The 24,909-nt window shown below is 40.0% G+C and overlaps 1 protein-coding gene across 7 annotated transcripts in view; it reads left to right on the forward strand.

The window, feature by feature from the left end:
* The window catches only part of LOC131882945 (kinesin-like protein KIF13A), a 63,267-nt gene that overhangs the window by 31,773 nt on the left and 6,585 nt on the right, over positions 1-24,909 (forward strand). For 5 of the 7 annotated variants that reach the window (XM_059230235.1, XM_059230236.1, XM_059230237.1 and 2 more), the window contains 10 exons: positions 9-355; positions 3,935-4,271; positions 4,341-4,581; positions 6,665-6,841; positions 6,913-7,115; positions 14,134-14,424; positions 14,588-14,819; positions 20,578-20,619; positions 20,679-20,894; positions 21,980-22,083. In XM_059230235.1, the coding sequence (XP_059086218.1) occupies positions 9-355; positions 3,935-4,271; positions 4,341-4,581; positions 6,665-6,841; positions 6,913-7,115; positions 14,134-14,424; positions 14,588-14,819; positions 20,578-20,619; positions 20,679-20,894; positions 21,980-22,083 (2,190 nt within the window). Of the gene's footprint in view, positions 1-8; positions 356-3,934; positions 4,272-4,340; positions 4,582-6,664; positions 6,842-6,912; positions 7,116-14,133; positions 14,425-14,587; positions 14,820-20,577; positions 20,620-20,678; positions 20,895-21,979; positions 22,084-22,157; positions 22,224-24,909 lie in introns of all 7 variants that reach the window. The other 2 variants (XR_009373559.1, XM_059230239.1) reach the window with 2 other exon arrangements.

A 24,909-nucleotide genomic window follows, 5' to 3' on the forward strand; every position in this document is an offset into this window, starting at 1 on the left:
CATTTCAGGTGACAATAAAAAATGCCACAGGCTTACCACCTTCTTTGTCGAACTACGTATTCTGCATGTACAACTTGTGGGGAGAAGATCTCACGGTTGTTCCGTCCCATGTCTCCTCAAATATTCTAGATTTTCATTCATCCACGCGGAAAAATGAACATGATCTTCACTCGGTTCCATGTCAATTTGAGCACGAGCAAGAATTTGCCATTCCCATTTGCGACGAGTTCATCGAACATTGTTATGAAGGGGCACTATCAGTGGAAGTATATGGTCATCGCTCTTTAGAATTCGTAGACCGCACGTTGTGCAACCCAAAAGAACAAATGGCCAAAGCAAGATCACTAGCAGACAGGTAAGTGTTAAAAAGGGAATGCTTTGGTATACCATGCTCTTATTTAGCCTCATTTACTTGCTATTTAAAGAACGTCAGTCGGGATAGGTCGGGGAGGAGATTTTGAACCAGGGACCTCTCTCACTTTGGGAATCAGCACTAACTACACCACGCCTCCTACCCTCTCTTTTAACAAACTTGTGAGGAAATGTAAAAGTTGCTGCCAATATAGCCATAATATCTCCAAAAGCATGTCGAAATTGAATTCTCAATGCCAGACACTTATCAGGAAACTTGGCAACTCTGGCAATCAAAATTACCATCTGCAGAGAATTAAGTCAAGACCTAGAAGGAATGAAACATCCTTACAATATCCTTGGTGCAGTTGAAGAATAACATAGACCGACGATCTAGTAGAGATTATGTAGAGACTGATAGTTATAAATATAATAGAGAGGGAGTTGGCAATGATGTCCGTCAAAGAGGGAACTATTTCAATTCTATCAAGCCAGGGCAGCAAGATGGGAATGTGAAATTGTCCATTTTGCAACCTACTTGTCAAGTTTGAAACCTTGCAGATAAACTCCCAGAATATGCCAGAAAACATGCCAGATCCGAAAAACATGCCATATTCAATTTTCCCATGCCAGAGGAGTTCTAAATATGCCAGATGCACACTCTTAATAGCATGCAAATATGCCATCTGGCAGCATCCACACGTTTCTTTCCTTACTGAATTGTACTTTGTTTCTGAATTGTTGACTAACAAATTTGACCCCAATCAAAAAAGCCAACTTGCTCTTTTGTTTGTTGAAATTCTCTTGGCTTGATCGTGCTTGGAGCGATTCTTCCGACAAGGCGGCAAAATCTCTCACAGATCTAAGAAATTTATGGTCCAGTTACACGACATAGATTTTCACGCAATGTGTCAATAAAACTGCGACCCACAGCACAATTCGAGCCTCTCAGTCTCACAGCTTGGACTTGGAACCTGTATCAGCATGCAGGCCCATCCTTCCCTAACACGGTAAGGCTACTGCCGTTTGTTGAAAGCATCATATACCTGGTAAGAAACGGGGTCAAGGGTGTCTCGTGTGAAGAGAAGCCTGGCCGAGCCCTCACTGCTGGTCTCAAACTCGACGGCATGAAACCATATGGACTTTCTCAAAGCCTCATTTTCATAAACTTCCCGCAAATAATGCCTCCGCCATTGAATAAATAGTTATTGGTCGTTCGCCTAACACGTATGATCAACAATTCCATCCTGAGCGGAATATGTCCATCTAGATGGAAAGTAGCTAAAGTTATTCCAATATGTAAGCCGGGGAAAACGCAAGACATGGACTGTTACCCGGCCTGTCTCTTTCCTCTCTGGGCATCGAAAGTATTGTAAGATATAGTGAAGGATTAGGTGAAGGAATTTTTACCACCGTTCCAACATGGCTTCAGAAATCATGATCACGCAATGTCAAATTTGGATTGCTTCCTAATTCTCACATATTGGTGTCGTATTTGTGGATCTGATGGCGGGGGTGCCAAAAACTCCAAAGTTTTGGGTTTCTCTCCAAAAGGTCATTCCTGAAAAGTTTTGTTAGATGAGCTCTCTTCGAAGCAAGACTTTCCAGAATCAACGCCCCCAGAGAGTGTTATCTCCACTTCTATTCCTCTTTTATGTTTCCAATCTAACCCCCTCTGGACTCTCATGCAGACCATAGAAGAAGTGACATAGAAGAGTAACAATCGAGTTTGTTGTGGATTTTTACTGCAGCTGAATTGGTAACTAGTGGACTCTGCAACTCTAACTGATGGAAAGCAGCGCCTCTTTAATCAGAAACTATACCCTAGCAGCCTGTGAGCTGACATTCATTCGCTCTGAAAACTAGTTCTCCAGGCTAGCTCTCATCGCACTCTCTTGGAGTTGCTTCCTCTATGTGCAGACGACACCACTTTCTCGATGCATCTTCAGCGAGAGATTGACCAAATACTGTTTCATGGTCTCAAACTGGTTGGTTTCCAATCTGGCCAAAACGGAGTTTATCCATGGAGTACTCCATGGTTTATCTTTATTGAGAGACATAAAAGACAAAATATGAAGCCGCCCTCTGCCCCAATAATGGGAGGAAGCCCTATAGAACATGTGAAGTAAAGGAAATTCAAGAAAAATGTAGTGTGGCAACACTGATTTTCAGCATTTTGAGGAGGGAGAAATAAGACAAACATTTTAGCCAACCTACACTCGCACTCGCTCTGGAATCCAATTGAATTTTCATCTATTGAGTGAATTGTGCAACAAAACCCAAGAATATGTCATTTTTGTGCAGTTTTGTCACTGTACTAAACTCTTGGTTCAATATCAGAATACTGCTTGCTTCAACAAGCCGGTAAACTGAATTAAAAGACTAATTCAGTCTGTGCCCGGTGTAGGTTGGCTGCAATATTTGCTCAATATCAGGGTTGCCGCACAACATACTTCTTAAATTTCATTCACTTAAGACCACCTAAAGTGTGAATATCCTTAGGGTTCAAGTGAGTGAGGACCTTAGCGAAAAGAGGCACTTCGAGAAAGTGATAACTTTAGTACATCAAGCCCTAAGGATACTGGGGCGGGTGAGTGTGCATCTACCGACGTTATGCCGTCACCCTTTATTTCAAGGACGTACAGTTTGCAAAGTAAGATAGTGACTCATTCTTTAAGGAGAGCCTTGAGGAAAACGACCCAAAATTGCACCAAATGGACCAAGAGCCCTTCCAACCACGTTGTGCGATTCTTAGTCGGCAAAAAGGTTAAAGACAAGTTCTCATTTGCAATAACTTGCATCCTGTAGGTCAATCAAATTCTTGTACAAGAAATCCTAAGGGAATGCAACCTGGCTCAACCCGAGTACATTCCTTCCATCCATGCCTGATGAGTAATCGAAATTTCGCAATTCTTTGGGAGTACCCACTCAACCGAGAGGTGACCTCCTTTGTAACTCCCCACCTCAATGGCAACCACAGAAGGAACTTCGTCTCCAAAGCGGTCTGTACGTAAAACAAATTGTCTTAAGAGGTTTGGTCTGCCTCCACCACATATGCCTTCAAGAAGGGCCTAGCATCCTATAGGGCATGTTAAGTAAAGGAAATTCAAGGAAGAATGTGGTCCGGCACCCTGATTTTGGGCATTTCGGCCGTCAACTCGCACCATCCGCTCATTGAATTTTCAATAATCGAATGATTTTGAGTGAGGTGTGTTACACAACCCAACAAAATGAACATTTTTGGTGTTGATCAGTGAACGTACTATCAAATTAGCTCAATACCACAATGCTAATTGCCTAGACAAGCATGTAAAATGGAAAAAAATGTTAAAATCCAATGCTTGCACAGTGCGGTTGGGCTTCGAGGGTTTGGTGAACTTTCGGGGACAAATTGGTACGATCGTTGTTTGGAGTCTACATAACCCATAAGTGAAAAATCAGCGCTTACTTGAAATACATATATACATGCCTTTAGCTGGGACGCTTAAATTCATTCCTCATTTGTTGGGGTGGAAATTTCACTTTTCACATTATCTTGGTCATGTTTGTAAGTTACGAGCCTCGCAAATTTTTCCGCTTTCAGGTGGTCAGAATTGTCTCGAAAACTGGCATTAAACATCGAAGTCCAGGAGTTAGACGAAGTTGGTGAATATGCAGCAGTTGAAGTTCAGCCTCGAGAAGACGTTGGAACTGGTGGGGTCTTTCAGTTGCGCCAAGGTCAACAACGAAAGCTCGTCGTCACGATCAAAGCTGTCCAAAACTCAGGCACTTTGCCAATCATTTGTGACAGTATTATAAGCGTCTCTGTGGGATGCCCATTGGTGCGAAGTAAATTGCAAAAGCCTTTAGACTCATACCAGGATGAGGATCTTAACCTTCTGCGGAAAAAATGGACTGAGGCCTTGGAAAGACGCCGTGAGGTATAAATGAGAACAAGATTAATATCTCCAGAGCTGATGAACCTAAATGATTTTGGATATCTTTGATAGTATTTGGACTCTCAGATTCAAAAATATTGGAGAAAGTCCAGTAAATCCGAAGACGAGATCGAACGCGAACGGTCCCTTGTTGAGCAATGGGTGGGCTTGACCGAAGAACGAAACTCTGTCATGGTTCCAATTCCTGGATCTGGTGTTCCTGGTGCACCAGCTGACTGGGAGCCACCCGATGGCGTTGAGCAACATTGTCCTGTCCTGTTTTTAGACCTAATACCCGATGACCTGTCAACAGGTAAGTGTCGTTTACAGGAAGTCCAATTCAATATCATATTTATCAAACATTTTTCTGAGCAGGTTTTCATTGCCTTATGGTTATCATTCTTTTTAATGAAGTTTAGGTCAGCGACTTTCGGCGTCAAATAACCCTTTTATTGAACTAAAATTACCCCTTTTATCTTTCTTTATTTTTCTTGCAAGATGAAAATAACTAATTGTTTTGAAAGAGGCAAGTGGTTCACGAAGTAGCTGCTTCATAACCAGATGTTAGGAGATACGAATTCTGAATTTGTGTGTAGGGAAAGACAGGAAATTTGAAAATCCAAACTTCCACCGCGTTTCAGTTTCATTACAGCACAGAAGGAAAAAGGGGCCTACCTAGGGTTTCACTAAATAAACCATATTAAAAAATGGCTTAGAAAATTGCACCCGTGTTTTAACGAATAGAATGGTGATCAAAAACTATTTTCAAGCAATGGGAATCATATGAACATACTGCACCCACTTGTCTAGAAAAAGAAGGAATTTTACGTGTTAGAAGTCAACTCAATGAGTTTGGTCAATGAGAATGTTGATCCTATCATTGAGCCAAAAAAGGAGCAAACTCATTGATCTAATTGTTCGAAGCCATCATTGTCAAGTCAGTCATGGTGGCCGAGGAATGACCATTGACGTTATCAATTGACTCCGACAAAATGTGTTGTTTTCACGTCGAGTAGAAATTGTAGAAGTTGAGGATTCAGATGTACGAAGGAGCTGAACAGAGTCATTGAGAAGAAATGCGGTTACTACAACCCTCTCGAATTTCTGCTGGACATACGAACAACATTTTTTGCCTGGCAGACAGGCGGGATATTGGATTATGGGCATCAATTCATTTGTCAGGAGCCAACTTAACCAATGTCACCGATGGAAGAGGCTGCTTTACGGTGTGAACAACCCAAGATGACGAATCTGCCGATCGATTAGTTAAAGGTAGCCGCGCCCTTTTCATTCGTCTACGAGGACTTTTTTGGACCCTTTGTGATCACGAATAAGCGGAAAGAAGGAAAACAAAATGGGGTGGCATTCTCATGTTTGTCGTCCGGGGCTGTTCCATCGTGGCTGCCAATTCCATGGATGCCTCGTCCTACCTGGCGGCATTACGTCGCATGACATCGGCACCGGGGACCAACACTCAGATTGTTACGATCAGGTAACGGCCTGAACTTCGTCGGGGCCGAGCGGGAAATGGGCGAAGGAAGCACTTCGAGAAATGGACCATGCTCAAATATAGAATTTTCTGAGCCCGCAAGGGTCCGACTATAAAGGATGGAAGAGGACTCCCCCTATGTTTCCAACTTTGGAGGCGTTTGGGAACGCCAGATTCGTTCGATTCGAACCATCTTGGCCGCTCTAATGATTGAGCACGGTCACAGTTTCTACTGGAAGAATTTTGGTCAAGATTCTGTCGCGAGTATTTGGATTCGCTGCATCCCAGCCGAAGTGGAACACTCCAAGACCGAAGTTTACCGTCGACGACAGTTTGGTGAGGAATTGTTGAAAGTTGGCCCGAGTGTGCGGAGCTTTTCCTGATGAAGACGGATTTGTTCGGAGTGTTATGATTTGTGTGGGCGATCGGGATACCAAGAATCTCAAGAAGTGCAAAGCTTCGACGAATCACCGGCCTGTCAACAAACTTGTACTACTGGAGAGAGCGAGAAGACCGGAAGAGCCCGACGAGGAAACCGTGCAAGATTGGAGACAGATGTTCCGACACCGTCGCCGGATATTGGAGGGAGCCAGATGTCGATGCCGCCAATGCCCTCTCGCCAGATGGCGGTAGTATTTGTTGTTTCTATGCAAAGGGAATTGGGAAAGGGAAAAGAAAAATGACAATAGCGCCTCCTGTAGATTTAACCAGAAAAACAGATAAAATTTGTACGTTGCCAGAACACGGAATAAATGGAAGCAATCCGAAATTGACGATATATCGGTTGTTACAGTTATTTCCGGGCAATAGGTTACGACCAAAATATCAAATGCAACTATTTGAAGGTCCACGAAACCGAAAATATATGGCCTTGGTCCAATGCAGTAACTTTTTCTAAATTTCTTAGGCTATTCAGAGTCGGGGCATGTACCTATTTTTGGTAACAACTCTATCCTTCCCAAGGAGCACGGTGGGAGATTTTTGAGCTTACCCATAATTGCACAATTTGAAAACGAAGTTGGTGTAACATGCTCATGGGACTCTTCCATTCATGACTCTTTGTCCTTAAACAAAGTAACTCCAGGTGAGCAAGCTCAAAACTACAAGCCAATTGTTGGTAAATTTTCAAAGACCAGGCATGATGACCTTTTTCAGAAAACGAAAGGGCCTACGTGATCGTAAAAACTGTGGTCAGACTTTCACATCCAACGACTATGGATCTGGTTTTACGGAAGAGGATATGCTTCAACGTCTTTAAAAGGCATTCCTTGACAGATAAAATTCGCAGGAAAATGGGCCATACCTCATCTATAACTTCTTTAGGAGTTATTTACGAAATCGTGTCAAACATTCCCAAGGTAAGAATTTTACGCGTTCTACGTACAAAGCCCACCCTAATGATTGACACTGTCCTAAAAATGCCATGAAGCGCAACCCTGAGACTTGGGTTAATAAGCTAGAATAGCGAGAAAGCGAATGCTAAGAAAGAGGAATTCAACCAATCGATCACAGGTTGATTGGGCAGTTCTCTCCGGGGGTGGCCAGTTGTGGTGGATCCCGGGTTGGATGGGTCCCAGTGAGGCAAAAAAATAGAATTGATAACCCATGGCCAATTTTGGAGAGGCCTCGAGTCCTCTTTAAGAGTGCCAACATCCGTCGCAGGGAGGGGGGAGCTACAGGATCATACAGGGTTGTCTCAAAAGCTTGGGACAAGCAGAGCTCGTGTAGCCAAGCGGTCTAAGAGGCAGTGGGAATTAGGCAAGAATCCTCTCGCTAGGTGTCGGTTCTAACCCCGATGCGGGAAATAACCCAACATTTCTGTTTTGGAATTCGATGAGCACAGAGACATTTTGGTTTCCTCCTAGACTTATCTCCCAGGAATTCCAAACCAAGGTGTGACTTCCTCTTATGCTCCTTGGTTGCTGTGCCCGTGTAGTATTCTCGGTATTTGTGTGTGGGTGAATAAATGGGAATTGCCATTTAGTCACTCAATTAGGTTTGTTTTTTCTCGACTCTTTGGTAAGACGTAATTTCTTTAAGACCTAATTAGTTTGGTGCTCATTTATGTTTATGATTAGCTCTACCAGTTTTTCTCTGATATTATTGTAGTATAATTGGTTCCGAATTGTATTTGTGGAGTTCATAGTTCTTTAGTTTGATTGTAATGGTTGTTTATAGTCATCAATCATTGATCATTAGTGCATTGATTTTATTTTTGTTAGATCAATTTGCTGACTTTACTTCTGTGTTTTTGTATTGTTTACCTAGTTTACGTTCTTGATTCCTTGCCTTTCTCTGTCCCTTGTTTCTTGTTTACTATCTACATTTGTATGTTTTGTTTCATGTGAGGTAATTTATTCCTATTTTTGCTTTGTTGTCCTGTATCTCAAGACAAGATTGCATAGTCTTTTAGTTTTCCTCTTTTTCTTGTTCTCTTGATAGTTCCTTTGCATTCATGATGGGAGCTATGTTTGGAAAAGTCAGTGAAGACAATGTTTGGACTTGGTCTTGGCAGGGAAGGATCCCTCCGTAGTCAATAAGCTGTTTATCATAGAGGCTTTAGCTGTCTTGGTCATTCAGACAAGGCTGCTGCTTAAAAGCAAGCTCACCCAGTAGTTGAGAAGTCGACTGATTTGACCAATGGTGAGGTTGAATAGTAGCTCATCTTGAAAAGGAGCAAGAAAAGGCAGTTAATGAGAAAACAGTCTGTCCTTTTTACCGTTAGCAGCCTTGTCCTGAAAAGGGAAAAGGCTGTCAGTTTGACCACCCTAAATGGTGTCAAAAGCTTCTCAAGTTTGGCGTTGAGAAGTACAATAGGAAGAAGGGATGTTCAAAGGTAGTTTGTCCTTTTTTTTCACCCGTGCATGTGCCGTCAGTCTATGAGACTTAAGACGTGCTTTAATTTTAATGTACGGTGTACCTCCGTCCACGTAGAGGGGACGCAAAGACTGCCGAGAAATAGGATAGCCCAGTTTCGTAGTTTTAGAGCTGACCCATAGAAAACCAAATAACTAGAATGCTCAAGCTCCACAGGAGTTGTACTGGATGAGCATGATTTCAGGTTGGAGTTCTAAGTTAATTGGAGTTGGAGTTCTAAGTTTATTGGAGTTCTAAGTTCAAATTGAAATCTAGTGTACTGTACTTTCGTATTGCTCTGTGCCCCTTAAATAATGCCTTTTTTATGTAAACTTCTTGATAAGGAGAAGTTTAAACTCTACTAAAGGACAACTCATCCATTTTCACCAATGTCTGATGTTTTGGCATTTTGGAAGCATATCTCTGACTAAAACCGTGACAACGTACTCCAAAGCACGGATTATGGTATTCCCATGATGAATGAATGTTTTCGCCAAAAGATGAAGGCCCTACTCTGCCTTCAATAGTTTGCCAACAGATCGAATGGTGTAGGGGGTGTTACGCATCAGCTGACTTTCCGCAACCTCTCAAGTTAGTTGCGCCGTGGGAGGCATAAAAAAGAGAGAGACACACCTTCTCACCAAACAAGAATGACTCTTGGTAGAGATAATACGACAATCGTTCTAAATTATTGAAAAGAAAATGAATATCATTACTGCAGATGAGTTCTACAGCATAAAATCAAGGGTATCTAACATTCAAAAAAGTAACCTTGTCTGTTTCTTGTAATACTAGAGCACCAGGCAAATACCACATATTTGGTTGAATACTTGCTCTTCAATTACAAGGCTAAAAAACGATCCCAAAAACTGACCTTTCAAACAAAGCTATAATTTCAATATTTGAAGGTTTTTGGATACCCAGTTATTGTCAGCTGAAGTCCAATTTGAACTTTTCCTATCAAAGTGAAATTAAAAGACTGAATAGGCACTGAAGATACCTCCAAAGACAGAAGTTAATTTGTACTTGCTGCAAAAGCCCAATGGTGGGTAGTATCAACGGAAAAGTTTTTTATTTTCTTTAAACTATAATTTGTTGTTAGGTAGTCATTTCTTTATTTTTTGTTTTTCCAAATTTGCTCATTTTTCCATTTATTCTTCCAAGAAGAAGATGCTTTTTTTAATTGATAATTTATAATTCAACCACCGGTTTTGAAAATGGGCAATCATAGACCTCACTAAACTTAAATTTAGTAATAATATAATGTTTGTCTTGCTGGGGTACCGTATTCGTAGAACATTTGCTTTCCAATTTGCGAATCCTGGTTCGATCCCAGGGAAGCCAAGTCCAAGCTTCTTTGCGGTATTTAAATTACAGCATGAGTTGCTGCTTTAGCAGCTTAAATGGGCGAACCTGCGGTCATTCCCGAAAGTGAGGTAATAATTAATGTTGGCTGTGACGACGAAGTGGTAATATCCCTCAATTGGGACAACCAAAATCAGTTGGCAGGAATGGCCCACCATGAATCTGTGATAAATCCGGTTCAGTGCACCTCTCCTTCCCATCCTTCCTCTTCCCATATCCCCAGGCCCACGTCTTTTTCAAGACGGGAGCTTCTAGCCCTCCAACCCTCTTCCACTTCCCAATCATCCCTTCCCTCCCCCCCCCTCAATAGCCATAGTAATCTCTCTTTTCTAGGTCGGATTGAACAACTCGGTATCGCGAGGAGTTAGCATCAGCAGCATCAGCAGATCAAGCGGAGAGGAGGGAATCAACCGGTGTCGGCTTGCTTTCTCAACTGTCATGGACTGGCAAACCTGCTGCGAGTGGTTGGTGCGGGATTGTGTTTCAACAAGATCCAAAGACACGCCTTCACCTTCACCCTTATTGATAATATGTGTTATCAAGAATTGCATATCACAAGTCTCTGAGGAGCGCCTAGTCAGCCCACCAAAGGTTTGAAATGGTGAACCTGCTCTCTTTATCAGGCTCGTCCCGGATGGCAGGCTTGTACAAACGTGCCAAAAGCCCGCCACTTACTCGGAGATTCCTGTGAGTAAATTCCTCCTCCACTGTCAAGAACTGTTTGCATCAACATCGGAAACAGTAGTGGAGGAGTTCCTGGGCTGCCCAGAAGAACACCATCCCCTTTTGCAGCCCTTCACGGAACCCGAGATGGACGTGGCCTTCAAGAAGATGAAGAGTGAAGACCCCTCAACATCTGGGGTCTTTCCTTTCCAACCTTCCCTTCTGCGGACCCTAGCCCAGCCACGCCAAGATCTTTTCAGCCTTGCCTGCCATTCTTCCTTCTTTCCACCAGCGTGGATGGAGTCAGCCATCATCTTCATCTATAAGAAAGGGCCCAGGGATATGCCAAACAACCATCGGACCATCGCCCTGGGGCTGATGTTATAAAACGATTTGTCCAACTTCCAGTACGTACTTCGAGTGACCCGTGCACGAATGGCGCAGGTCCGGTAAGATTGGGATGTAAAAAAAAAATTGTCAAGTGTCCGACTCGGCCAAGTCCAGCACAAAACTTACGAGTCAAGTTGATACGAAAACTTGACGTCTTCCCGACAAACAAGCAACCGGTAGGCTCAAAATGAGCTGAACATATTGGGTTGGTAGTACGTTCGTTACGTTGTGGCATGCTTCTACGTTCAGTGAGAGGATGGCGGACGCCAGGGCATCAAGCATCGCACCTGTTTACTGACTGTACTCTCTAGGGACGAGGAGACGCAGAAGCGTTTTTTTTATCCTCAGTTAAAAATCAAGCAATTGAGGCCATGCGAGGCTCAATCAAAGAATAAGCCAGATTTTGAGATTGGACTACCAATAAAGAAACTAAAAATGATGAAGAAAGTAATGGTGGTCGGTCATGCTTCTCAAGCAAGTTCTCAAGGCTCGCTAAGCGCGCTGAACTGGCTCAAAAACGCTCTGCTCCATCGGGCTGGCCTGCAATTCTTAGCGCTGGCCAGGGAGTCGTGTCACATGTTTTATCAACAAACTCTGTATAATGTATATACATAATATTTTATTTTATAGTCATTTTTACGACATAACCTTACCAAGAGACCAATTATGTAGGTGTCAACAATAACGGAATAGTGTTTATTGACAGCCTTGGCGAATGCGAGCGGTCTAACAACATTTACTGTTGGCCACATGAGAAGACAACAGTTATACAATACAACGAAACGTGTTTTGGAGCCATATGGAACAGAAACGTATCGCAAATCCTTCTCAGGTGCGAGCTAAGGAAGGTACCATTTGTCCCTAATATTTTTCCGGTTCGAAAAAGAGTACCGTTTCACAGAATCTGAGTCAGTGAACTTGGCTTGTGGAAATGGGACACAGATCCGTTACATGTTCAAGAGAGATGAGCTCGAGGTACTTGAAGGTTGTCAAGCTTCAGACGGAGACACCGTGGTCACTGAACTACCCGAGGTCCGGCTCTCTCTACATGGACATGCTTATGAGGTGAGGGAGCACTTAGAATTCAATGAAGGAAACGTTCTTCAAACAAGGCATCAGGCCCTCCTCCCCAAGAAGAATCTTAGGTCTACCACAACTACGACTCGTCAATTGAACATAGTGAATCATGTAGTGACCATCCTAATGGTCATAGTGAGTGTCGTGGCTTTGAGTCTGCTTGCAGGGCGGCTCTATCAACTGCACAAAGTGAACAAGGCACTAGCAGCCAATTGACAACAAGCAAAGTGCTTAATGTGTAATTGGGAAGAAATCCTGAGATCTGGAGCAGATCTCTTGGGGGAGCGCGTGTGCGTATGTATGAATCTCTCCGTACTTCAACTCAATCGTGCTCTGTTACTCGAAGAGTGCAGAGATCATACCAATAATTTTATGTTGTGAACACTGAACCACACGATTGCGAAAATATACTACTTTTGAGGCTTAAAACAGCGACTCTTTTATAGTCTTATTAAACCTGTCTTTGTAATGTCTGTAACTCGTCTCTTCCCTTTTTTTCATGTGCATTGAACCAGTTCTAGTCATCTCTGCTGTCATATCACTTTAGTCCACTATTTTATCATACGAACCATTTTATTCTTTTAATCTCGTTGTTTAAATCTGTGTACGATGTTTATACAAATAGTTTTAGACATTTTACACTGACATGACCAAGAGTCGCAAATAAACGTTATTAAAAACGTTAAAAAATGCTCGTTACTTCTTCCATTTGTAACATAACGGAATGAAACTTCAAGCTGTTTGGCAATTATCCTTGCAGCAATAAATAACTGCCCCTTCCAGGCCAAGTGAATTTTTCTTTATTCTCCTTTAAGCCACAAATAATAGTGCTGGTTGGATAGGTTTAGCCGTTTGGTAAATATTTGCCAGATGGGTTGCATTTCCCTTGGCATATTATGGGAAAATACCCATTTAAACTTTCAAGTGCGTAAAATTATGGTCATAATTAGAAAATTGTCTTAAGAGTTTTCCTTTTTATGAGGAACAAGTGATGTTAATTTGCCTTGTCATTTGAAAATGCTAGACTTTTTGGCCAAACCTTGCTACCCTGGAAGTCTTAAAGTCGCATCAACCATTGAATTAACCTCAAAGTTGCCAAAGCAGCTCCTCTCTTGCTCCAAAAAGGTTAATTAACGTGTCAAATCTGTCTTCTTAAAAGTTTAGTTATGAAATGACACATGAAATTCTAACTGAAGACCAAACATAATGCAAAATGATCATTGAGTTTTAATTGGAGGCCAAATTAAGGGTTGGAGGCCAGATGATTGCCCTCGAGGCCATTGAATGTCAAAAGTAGCCACTTGATGGCCAATGAAAGGGTCGGAGGCAAGATTTTTTCACGTGGCCATTGAGATCCAAAAGTAGCCCCTTTTACGCGGAGGCCACCTGGAAACGCTGGGCTTCCAGGTCAAGGTCATTGAAAAAGAAAAAATCAAGAACGCTATTCGCTCTATATACCTCTAATGAAAATAAGGAAAAGAGGAATTCATCTAAAATTGTGATAAATACGTTGATAGAGAAAAAGTTGAGGGACAGGTAGGAAAAGGTGAACGTTTAAAGAATAATGGAGACTACAATACTAAGACTATAACTGAGACTAAGACTAAAAAAGAGCAGGAATATAAGAAAGCGAAAAGGCGAAAATCTGTCTCACCTTATGCAACCACACAACCCAAATAGCAAATTTAGAAAAGCAGTTCTTTCAAGATCAGCAACGAGCAAGTGCAATTGCTCTCAATTGACGATTGGACTAAAGTGGAAACAGGTTAAGTTCCGGCGCTGCGATTTGCACTCACGGCACTTGGGAAAAGATTTCCTTGCTTTATTCAGAATGCTCCTTAGGCCACTCTTATTTCATTCAACGCCATTTTAGTCCCAGAAACCCGTTAGCATATTGGATCCGGGCATTGCACCAAAAGACTGGAATTTTGGCCATATCTAAACAAACTGACTTCATAACATTAGCATTAGGAAATATACTAGTCACAAAAGTTTTGGTTTTCATATCGTGCATTTACTTTGCAGGCAAGTGAGGAATTGGAGGATCGTGAATCCTTGGCTGTAATAGCAGCTTCGGGCCTTCAAGATGATGAGACTTCCGACGGGGAGTCATTTATCGAAAAATATACAAAAGGGGTTTCTGCTGTTGAGACGATCCTTGCTTTGGACAGACTTCGACAGAGCGTGGTTGTGAAGGAGCTTGTTCAGGCAAAGAATGCTAAATCAAAATTATACGTTTTCAATAACAACGGACTTACTTGGGACACTTCTACTCAACACATGAGGAAAACTATGAGCGTGCCAAATTTTGGAAATGTATGTATTCACTAAAAATTAAATAATTCATGTTTAGTTGGCAATTTCCATTGCAAAATTTGACTAAATTTTTGCATATTTGATCATTTTTTGAATGTTTCATCGTTTCTGAATCAATCATTCTGAGATGCTGTCAAAAGTTACTTCAAATTTACATTTTCAGGTCAGTAACTCTGTCACTCTGGAGTCTACTTTTGATCGAGTTAATCGCTCTGATTTAGAATCTTCTGAATCGATCGACTCGAAGAAAATTCAGCAAAATGACAGAAATAATGGTTCTTTAAGTGCTATGCGGCATTCACTATCATTTTCCTCAGCATTACGAAATGTATCATTTTCCCCTGGAACGATTGAGGCCTCAATTGAAGCTGCAAATAATGGACAATCTAGATTGGGTGAGTCACTAATTACAGTGTAGTATTAGTAAGTTTAAAACGTAATTTTGTTTATTATGGCAAATCTGGATATGCATTGACTTATTTCAAAAACGGATAGCATAAAATGAGTCAGGAAATAAGTTAGACCACACTGTGGTTATATTTTCTCTTGAAGTATTTGCTCAAATGCCATCTTGATATGTTTTTTACAAAGAGACAAAAGCAACAACTTGTGTGAATTACACATGTTGAAAAGTAGCTCAGATAAGTTTGTAAAATAACTTAAAATCCATTAAAATGCATCAATGTCAAAATCATAGTCAATCAGTATTAAACGTACTCTTAGTTATGTATTCACGTAAAATTTCATCCGCAACTCTGCAATTTCATCATTTACCTTTACCTAACTGTGTTTGTACTGTCTGTGATTCCCCTCTTCCCTTTTTTCATGTGCATTGAACCAATTCTAGTCATACTCATTGTGATATCACTTTCTAATCGCAACACAATTGCGAAATATTCAACTTAAGTAAGTTCTAAGTTATATTGCAAACTGTTTTCGGGTTTTAAAAAAGGTGAAATATTTTTTAGGCACAAAATAAGAATGTTATATTTTTTGGCAATTGCTTTAAGATATAACCGGAGCAATTGGTAGTCAAATTTGATGCAAATGCAATCTTTGAAACCGTGATATCTTATCGTTTACTCAATTGATTTGAATAAAATTGTAGTAAGGTCACTTCCAACGTTTTTGCGAAATATTCAACTTAAGTAAGTTCTAAGTTATATTGCAAACTGTTTTTGGGTTTTAAAAAAGGTGAAATATGTTTTAGGCACAAAATAAGAATGTTATATTTTTTGGCAATTGCTTTAAGATATAACCGGAGCAATTGGTAGTCAAATTTGATGCAAATGCAATCTTTGAAACCGTGATATCTTATCGTTTACTCAATTGATTTGAATAAAATTGTAGTAAGGTCACTTCCAACGTTTTTGCGAAATATTCAACTTAAGTAAGTTCTAAGTTATATTGCAAACTGTTTTTGGGTTTTAAAAAAGGTGAAATATGTTTTAGGCACAAAATAAGAATGTTATATTTTTTGGCAATTGCTTTAAGATATAACCGGAGCAATTGGTAGTCAAATTTGATGCAAATGCAATCTTTGAAACCGTGATATCTTATCGTTTACTCAATTGATTTGAATAAAATTGTAGTTGAAAACGCAAGTAAGGTCACTTCCAACGTCTATTGATTGCGTTTTTAAAAATATTAACTCTTTGTAGGTTTTAAGTGGATTGATATACTATTCAGAGCTAAAATACGAGATAATATGTTACAAAAGTTGTTCCTTTTGTTTCAATAACAACGAAAATCGTTACTATTTGCACAACACTTTGTCGGTGTTGCGGGTACCACCGTGACCAGCAGTTTGCTTGAAGGGTTTTATTGTAATGGACTTCAATTTTCCGGCTAGTGTGGTAGAGTAGACGACTAGTCCAAATGAGTACATTCCCATTTCGAAATTGACATCTCAGTCGTTCGAAAGGCTGGAGGAGTTTGCGATCTTGCGCAATCTCTCCCAACGCATTGGCTTTGCAGCCATAGTGAATAACATTCCGGATTTGGACTTTTCCAATGACACTGATTTGATCCGGTATGTCTATGTGAGAAGCCAGATCATCATGTTCTTGAGATAGGATCGAGATCATGTAGGAAGCAATTGTTCAAAAGGAGTTGCAAACGGGGAAAAAGTTTCCAAAGCGATTTGAACTCAGTAGTTGTGGCTAGCTTTCATAACAAATTCAGTTTGATACACGGTAGGATTGAGACCTCCATCGAGAATTATCATTGATCAGTTGAAAAAGGAGAGTAGAGTGGTTCTGGAGGTCAAGTCGAATCCGAAGGCTTTTTGCTCTTATCCAAATTATAAGGGAAAGATGAAACCCCTTGAAGGTCCATTGGGAAGCCGTAGACAAGGAACAGGCTATGGCTAGCCAAGGATACCTTTAACAGGTTAAAGGTCTCTCTGGGATAGCATGCTTGGAGATCGGCACTCTAGTATGTATTTAACGCCAAGAAGTTTAGGAGCAATAATTGTTTAGGCTAATCTAGTAATTACAGATCAAGATATGCTTGAGAAGCCATTAGGAACCGGAGCGTTTCGAGCTCTCCTGGTGTCCTGATTTTGTGACATCTCACTTTCCGATGAGATTCTCATCAGGTTCTTGCACAGGTTTTCTCGGACTTGTGCGTTGTAGCTTGTATCTTTTCGCTAAAGTTAGCTCATGATGTTCCAATTTTCAAAGATGGAAGAAGTTGCTCTCCAGTATTATTTATAGGCGATTTCTCTCTTGTCAAGGAGAGAGGAAAAAGCGAAAAAGCAAGACTCGATTGAATTGATTCAGATTGGTTTAATTATGTAGTTCTGCATTCTTTGTGTTTATCTAAACATGTAAAAACTTAAAAGAAAAAAATCATGATAGCAATTTTTGAAGCACAAAGATAAATTGCTTACACGAACTATCTTTATAAGGTTCGACGTCAACATAGGACCAACATCGGACATCAACATATCAGATGTTTTTAAAAAACAACGTTAGGTAACTGTTAAATCTACTTGCATTTTTTGACATCTGAAGCTAGTTTATCTTTAACGCTTTGTTACACATTGATTGTTGATACCTCTTCGTTCTATAACGATCGAGATTTGTTCAATAACTAGTATTGGGGCGAGTCCACTCTCGAGCCCGAGTGCATTTGAGTATTTTTCTCGATTTTAGAGGAATCTCTAAAACTCTAGTCTTTTAGAAAGGACTCGAGTCCGGACTCGTTAAAGTCAAAATATTGATTTTTTTTTTCTTTAAATTTCGTCTTCATTGTATTTGAATGTCTCAAGTTTGAAGTGATTAGATTAGTCATGTGATTAGTTATAGGTAGCTTTTCAAACTTGCCTTTGTTTTCCACTATTGTTTCAAGGTTTTTAGAGCTTTCAGATAAAATGAGTGGTGATTGTCGGTGTAAATGGACTAGTCTACCCCAATTTGGTGGTGCGACACGATTCGAAACTTATCTTCATTTAAGTCCATGTCTTGTAACATTTAATGTTATTGTTATGAATTTAAACATCCATATGTCCAAGGCATTGATTGATAGGTCTTTCTGGTTCCGTGAAAGCATTGGGTTAGTATCGTCAGCATAGTAAGACATTGAAGACTGGAGGGAAAATCCATGTAGTGTTGCAATGAATAATTCGAGCAAGACAGGGCTCAGTGTACGAATTAGACAAAGAGCTGAATTTGGATGATATAGCACGAAATATTATTCCACATGAAACTTCCGAGTTCTGTCATCTCACTGACGTAAAGAAAGATGTGCTAAAGGTGCATTGGATATAACTGGTTTAACTATGGCTTTCTCAAAAATATCTTAAAATGTTGATGACGACGTCATTTCCGACGATTTTCTCTCCAGACATAGGAAGCCAGTTCTGGTATTGGTCTAATATACCGTACAACTTCTCATAATCCTGATAGTTAACAGTGCAAAAAACCTTCATAATGCACTTTTTAAAACAATGTGAAAGACCACATGTAACAAGAATCGTATATTAGTTTTTTAAGAAAACACTACAAAGTGCCTATTCACACGAAATTTATGTGATAATGCATTAAGCAACAGTTTTGTGTTTTGTGGCTTCAAAGGGCTCATTTTTCATTGGTAAGCAAGATTCCCTGTCTGACCACTCATTATCTTCGTCGAGAGATAGGATCTTTCCCGTTTTCCGATTGCCAATCATGTCAAGTTTTCCAAAAAAAATATTGATACAAATACTGATAAGGGCTTCCCACAGAACCAAAGGTCTGCGAGGGACGACATTTAAAAGCTTCCGTCTTAACTACTATCTTAACATACTTACTGACCCTAATCAGCCGTTAAAACGCCTGAAACCTTAGAGGATTAAAAAAAGAATGAATATGATGGTCACTCCAAAGCTACCATGAGCGAATCGTTCCTTACATATACTGCAGATAACATTACATTCAATCACTCAAGTATCTCCTTGTTCCCCAATTACATATCCGAGTCACTGACTGTTCCCGCTTGTATGGAAGTGCGAAAACCGAACGAAATTCTATGACAAGCCAACACCCATATATTGAACTCCAAGGTTGGAACGAATAAGTCCTTATTGCTCCTCCAAAGCTCAAACCAAGTTCTTAAACTGAAACTTCAGTGTCTATCATACAAAACAATGATTTTAATCAGAACTGAGACTAGATGGCCATGTGAAGTAAGATGAATCACACGGAAAAATCTAGTGCGGAGCTCTGTTTTTGGGGGAGTTTTGTGGAGGAAAAAATTAGATAAACATTGCAACCAAGCTCGCAGGGCATGGACTGAATATGCTTCCTTTCCGCTACTAGGATTGGAATCCCAGCAGTTCAAGACGAAAAATGTATTCTTTTTACTTTAATGATATTTTCATGTATTATTTGATCGACCAATGAATTAGAGTTGACAAATCTGGCTTGCCCCTGAATATAGGGTTGATCAGGAACTTAAGTCAAAAACTTGTCCAAACCTGACTTAAATCCTGCTGTTGGATCAACACCTACTATATACTCCCAACGAATATTGAAAGGAGCCGCAGAAAGTAGAGAGGTGGGCTCCTTTGTTCTAATCAGCCTGGTATCTCGAGGGCTTGAAGGTGCTCTCAAAATGCACGTTAAACCTCTGCGGTCACTGCCATTGACCCTAAAACTTGAGTTGTGACAAAGCTCATGAATGCTTTTGAAAACGTACAGTATTAGATACCTTTCATATCTTCTCTGAATCATATACAGTCCCAACCTTTCTAGCCACTCTCAATACGAGAACTCTCTAATACCTTTGATGTTCCTGTGTCCATGTTTGGACCTGCTCGAACTTTTGCAAACCAATCGACTTATACAGAGTTAGCATCGTGATACTCTAGACTTAAACGTGCGATATATCCAACCACATATTTGAAAAGTTTTGCCAACTTATAACTGGATATGCTCATCGAACTTTCCATTATCTTGGAGGACTACACCTAAATCCTGGACGGGTGAGACCTGCGGTATGCCTTTAGCTTCATCATCTACTAGTGGAAAGACTACTGACGTCAACCCAAAGGTCATTGAGCGGAATTTCATTCTGTTCCTGTCAATCAGTTGAGTAATCGTGCTAAAATGTGCTCGGAACCCATACTGGCAAGGAGGAAGGATTTCATAAATATCAATAAATTCAACAAGTTTGAACTGCATGATCTTCTCAAACACCTTCGCAATATTTCAAGTGCGAGAAATCGGCTTATAGTTTCTGCGGAGCGACTTATCTCCCCTATCGAAAATTGGAACAACATGAGCCTTTGAATTTAAAGGCCATGATCTACCTTGTCAAAGGCCTTGGCAAAGTCGAGATAAACTACATCAACTGATTCATGGCTCTCTAGTCCCTCAATAACCTGCTCTATATGTTCAATCAGTTGGGTAACCGTGCTAAAATGTGCTCGGAACCCGTGCTGGCTAGGAGGAAGGGCTTCATAGATATCAAGAAATTCTACAAGTTTGAACTTCATGATCTTTTCAAACACCTTCGCAATAGTCGAATAGTCGCACAACTCATTGTGTAAGTTGGTTGTGATGTTTCCCTAAATTCCTCTGTGCCAAACATTTTAGCATTTTTTGAACATAACGCACATTTGCATAAGTGGCCATTTTTGATCTGAAATGAATCATCTTTATTTTTCAGATTCTGTTCCAGAATATACCGAAACATCCGAAAAACCTTACAGTAAGTTCATTGATATTGTTTTATTGAAAATATCCTTCATTTTTTTGTCATCTTGTTAGGTTGTGACAATGATTCAATCTTCGGGGCAAATAATCTGAATGATTTTTGTCAGTGTATAACTCAAACAAGTGCAGACAATAATGCTGATTTTACAAACTCGACTGATCGTCCCACTTCGCTAAGCCTTTATTGCAACCTCAATCGACTGCAAGATCCCAGCCAAGAAACTGTCACCATAGGCACAACCAAACGCAATCCTTCATCAAACACAGAAGGTAAAAACTAGAAGCAAATACGAAATTGGAAAAGGGAAGTTCAGTTAAATAATGGACTACTTCAACTCGCCACTTTTTGACAGTCCTTTTTTAGTTAAAAGTAATAGTAAAGTTCCTGATTCGTGATTTAATATCCCAAATATTATTGTTTTGTCTTTCAAGCCCGTTTTTAGGCTAAGTATCGTTGTTTGATAAATTCTTTCGTTATAACTCTGTTTTTGTTACTTACTATTACTTGAAATAAATTCTACATCTAGGTTTGTCATTTGTCACTCTGATATTTTACGTATTCCAGATTATTAGGCAAATTCATCGATTAGGGCATAATGCTAACAATGTGGTTAAAATGCTCGCCAAGTTTTGAAGGAAATGTTCTCAAACACATCATGGCCTACATATATTTGTAACTCCTAAATTCACAAGGAATAACATTGATCATTTTACCAAATGTGATTTTAGCTCAGATAAAAAACCATTGAGTTACTACGTAGTAAAAATTAGGATACGATCAGTCAATTACCACAAAGTTATATGTCGTTGAATGCGTCTGTTTAATCGATTTGAACATAAATATTTTCAGCTTTTTTTGAAACTGCAACAAAGTAAAAAAAATATCGTTACTTCAGTGACATTGAAACTTTATGTGGAATAAGACTTTTGGAAATGAAACAGGACCATTTGATTCCATATACTTCAGTAGCTACACGGTAGATCATATCCTAACTTCTATTCCCGCATTCATCTTATTTCAAATTTTTTGAACTTGATTTTGTATTGTTTTTAAGCAGTCTAGTTTTTAGTGTGTTAAAACAATAGGATCAAAGTTTTTCACTTTCTAAAAATACCATGCATGATGTGTATCAGTGTATGGCCCTCAAAACTTGAAAAGCCACCGTGAATCCCAACAAGTCAATGTTGGAAATGGTTAATAGTAACAGATACTGTTAATGATTAATAATTTTAGCCAAAGATTCTTCAAAATGTGGTGGTCATCATTAAATTGAAAAAGATTGACAATAAAAATGGTAGTTTCAAACGCCTAACTACTTTTTTTAATGATTGCTCAAATTCGTCTCTTCGAATAGAAAGTTGCAATCCTCCGAAAACAGCAAGTCCTGGAGAACAAGCTTCGAATTTAAAGACGGCCGTTGATGAAAAAATTCCAGAACAAGCTGAATTGGGAATTCAGGTAATTATTAACTTGATCCTTTGTACAAAATTTACAAACGCGGAATTATTTGTCATTCTGTTTTGCTTTACAAGGGTGAAGGTTGACGTGTTGGTTACTGACTGGATCTCGTCCTCAGAGGCGGCATCATATCGAAACAGGTTGATGTGCTAGAGATTAAAACTACAGGCTAATAGAGTATTAAGAAAATAGGCGGAAAACTGTTTTGTAGATGGTCTGTATTAGAATGAATTCACCTTTTTTCGTGAAGAATTATGACAATATCAAAAACAACGATCAACGAAACATACATCGAGAGTCTTCGCGTTTTTACTTGACGTGGCTTTTGGCCTGAACAAGGCATGAAAACCCAAATCACCTTGAGGACACTGGGATAGCAGGAATGCAAGACAGACAGCCCAGGCCAGGGGTGTGGCTCCTCCCAGTCTTTTTCTGTTTGAACCATTGCACAGATCGGATTCACAACATCGTACCTGGACACGTTGCTCAAATTGCAACTCTAGTGTTTGTCGCCAAACTTGCTTAAATATGTTTTTGCAGCTAGGATGAGCTGGGTAGGCGTCTTGGTGGATCACTGTTCCATTTCCTAAACGAATCTCCACACAATCTGTGTATAAGCCTTCTTTATCTCCGAGATGAAGAAACGTATCGACGGGTCTGTCAATCGAACCCGGGCAATCTCTTTTAACGTTACTTATTGCATCACATTTAAAACAGACAATTGCATCGACTTGCATGAACACAATAGTCAATGCTGCAATTGTAAGAACTGTCTGATAGGCCATTATTGAAAATGTTGTCAATGTAAATTTTCAAACGAGCCGTTTCTTGATGTTGAATGTCGACACTTAAAGACTTTCAACGAATATCACAATTCTGTGCATTATATCGTCAATTCTGGGGCAGTTCTTGCCATGAATATCTATCAAAGGCTACTGAATGGCTAACTGATATCAATCAACCATCGTAGCTGTAACAAGCGCGCTCTCTCTTTACTTGCCATAACAAACCCTGCATTAGCGCACTTTGCATAAGACGAAGAGCTTCAAATTGCATTTCCAAAATGGCTGTATCAACCTGAAAGCATGTTACTGGTTTTTTTTTCAACATAAAAAAGTAGATTTGTCTTAAGACAAACGCTCAAAAGTCATGATCAAACCCCAACAAAAAAAACATTTTCATGTCGATTACAAATTGCAGAATTTTGACGGTTCGTATGTGCACAGAGCTGAAACGAGGTCCGATTTTTAAAAGCTCTTACATCTGATGTAAAAGCGATATTGAGCGCCTTTATTGATTAGTTGGATTACTTGGTTCTTACAAAGTAGTCCTTAGAAATAAAATTACCGTCGAAGGAAAGAGCCTGCAACACTTGCCCAATGTAGTTATTTTTTGCGCACTTCTTTACCGCCGCTTGGAATCCCAGCAATTCAAGGCGAGAAATTTATTCATTTTACATAACTTTAATTTATATCTATTATTTGATCGACCAACGAAGTTGGCTGATCTGGCTAACCCTTGAATGTTGTTCCGGAATATTAGTAAAAACTTGTCCAAGTCTGACTTAAATCCTGTTACTGGATCAACGCATCCACACACCCTACGAATGTTTGAGGGCAGCAAATTGAACAATGAAGGAGCCCGAGAAAGAAGAGAGTTGGACTTCATTGTTTTAACGAGCCTGGATTCTCGGGGGCTTGAAGGTGCTCTCAAAACACACATTAGGCCTTTACGGTCACTAGAATTGACCCTAAATCCTGGGTTGGGACAAAGCTCACGAATGCTTTTAAAAACGTACAATATCAGATACCTTTCGTACCTTCTCTGAACACTGTACAGTCCCAACTTGTTTAGTCTCTCCCAATACGAGAGCTCTATCATACCTTTGATGTTCCTAGTAAAACATTTTACCAACTTTCAACTGGATATGCTCATCGAACTTTCCATTATTTTGGAGGTCTACACCTAAATCCTTCATGGACGAGACCTGCTCAATGTCCTTACCTTCATTCATCAGTGGAGTGTCTAATGGCGTCGACCCAAAGGTCATTGAGCGAAATTTCATTCCATTCAGTGCCATGTTACTTGCAGCAACCCAGGAGTAGATTTGGTCTTGGACCTCTGCCAGACAACCGGAATCTGACCATTCCTACCAACTACCAATTTTGTATCATCAGTATAGGAAGAGATACTGACTACCAAGATACTACTACCAAGCTTCCAAACTGTACCAACCATTGGAATCCATAGATATATGGGTCATTTATAAACACAAGCTTACACAGTATGAAATTCCCAAAAGTAATGCTTAGGGCTCAAAGTTGCTTGCATACTCAAGCAAATATGAAAGCAGCTATAATTCGAGATTTGAAGGTTATGAGATTTTATGACACTAGAATTGATCGACTTGATAGAAATGGGGTGTGTTGTGGAGAATTCCTGGCTTTTGGCTACTTGTTGAGTTGAAAACGGTTCTTATGGGAAGTCAGCCGACTTTGAAATTAAACCATATCTATGATTAGATTGGAGTGTCCGCCGGGATTGAATATCCATTGTGCTCCTCACTCCCAAACCATTTTTTGAAAAAGAGGTCTCCATTTATTTTGTATGGTAACTACTACATTCAAATTGAATTTCTGAATATTCAGTAGCAAAAAGGACAAATACATTGGGCTCAGTATTGGAAATAGAACGCCAAAGTGCAACCAACTCGAATATTTAATATGGAAAAATGGATGCCCGTGGTCTAATTTTAATCAATGCTAGGGTGATTGTGGAGAGTGCTGATAATGCTACAAATTAGGTATTTTCGACATATCGGCAACG

This window comes from Tigriopus californicus, chromosome 7 (genome assembly GCF_007210705.1).
Source record: "Tigriopus californicus strain San Diego chromosome 7, Tcal_SD_v2.1, whole genome shotgun sequence".
NCBI lineage: Eukaryota > Metazoa > Arthropoda > Copepoda > Harpacticoida > Harpacticidae > Tigriopus > Tigriopus californicus.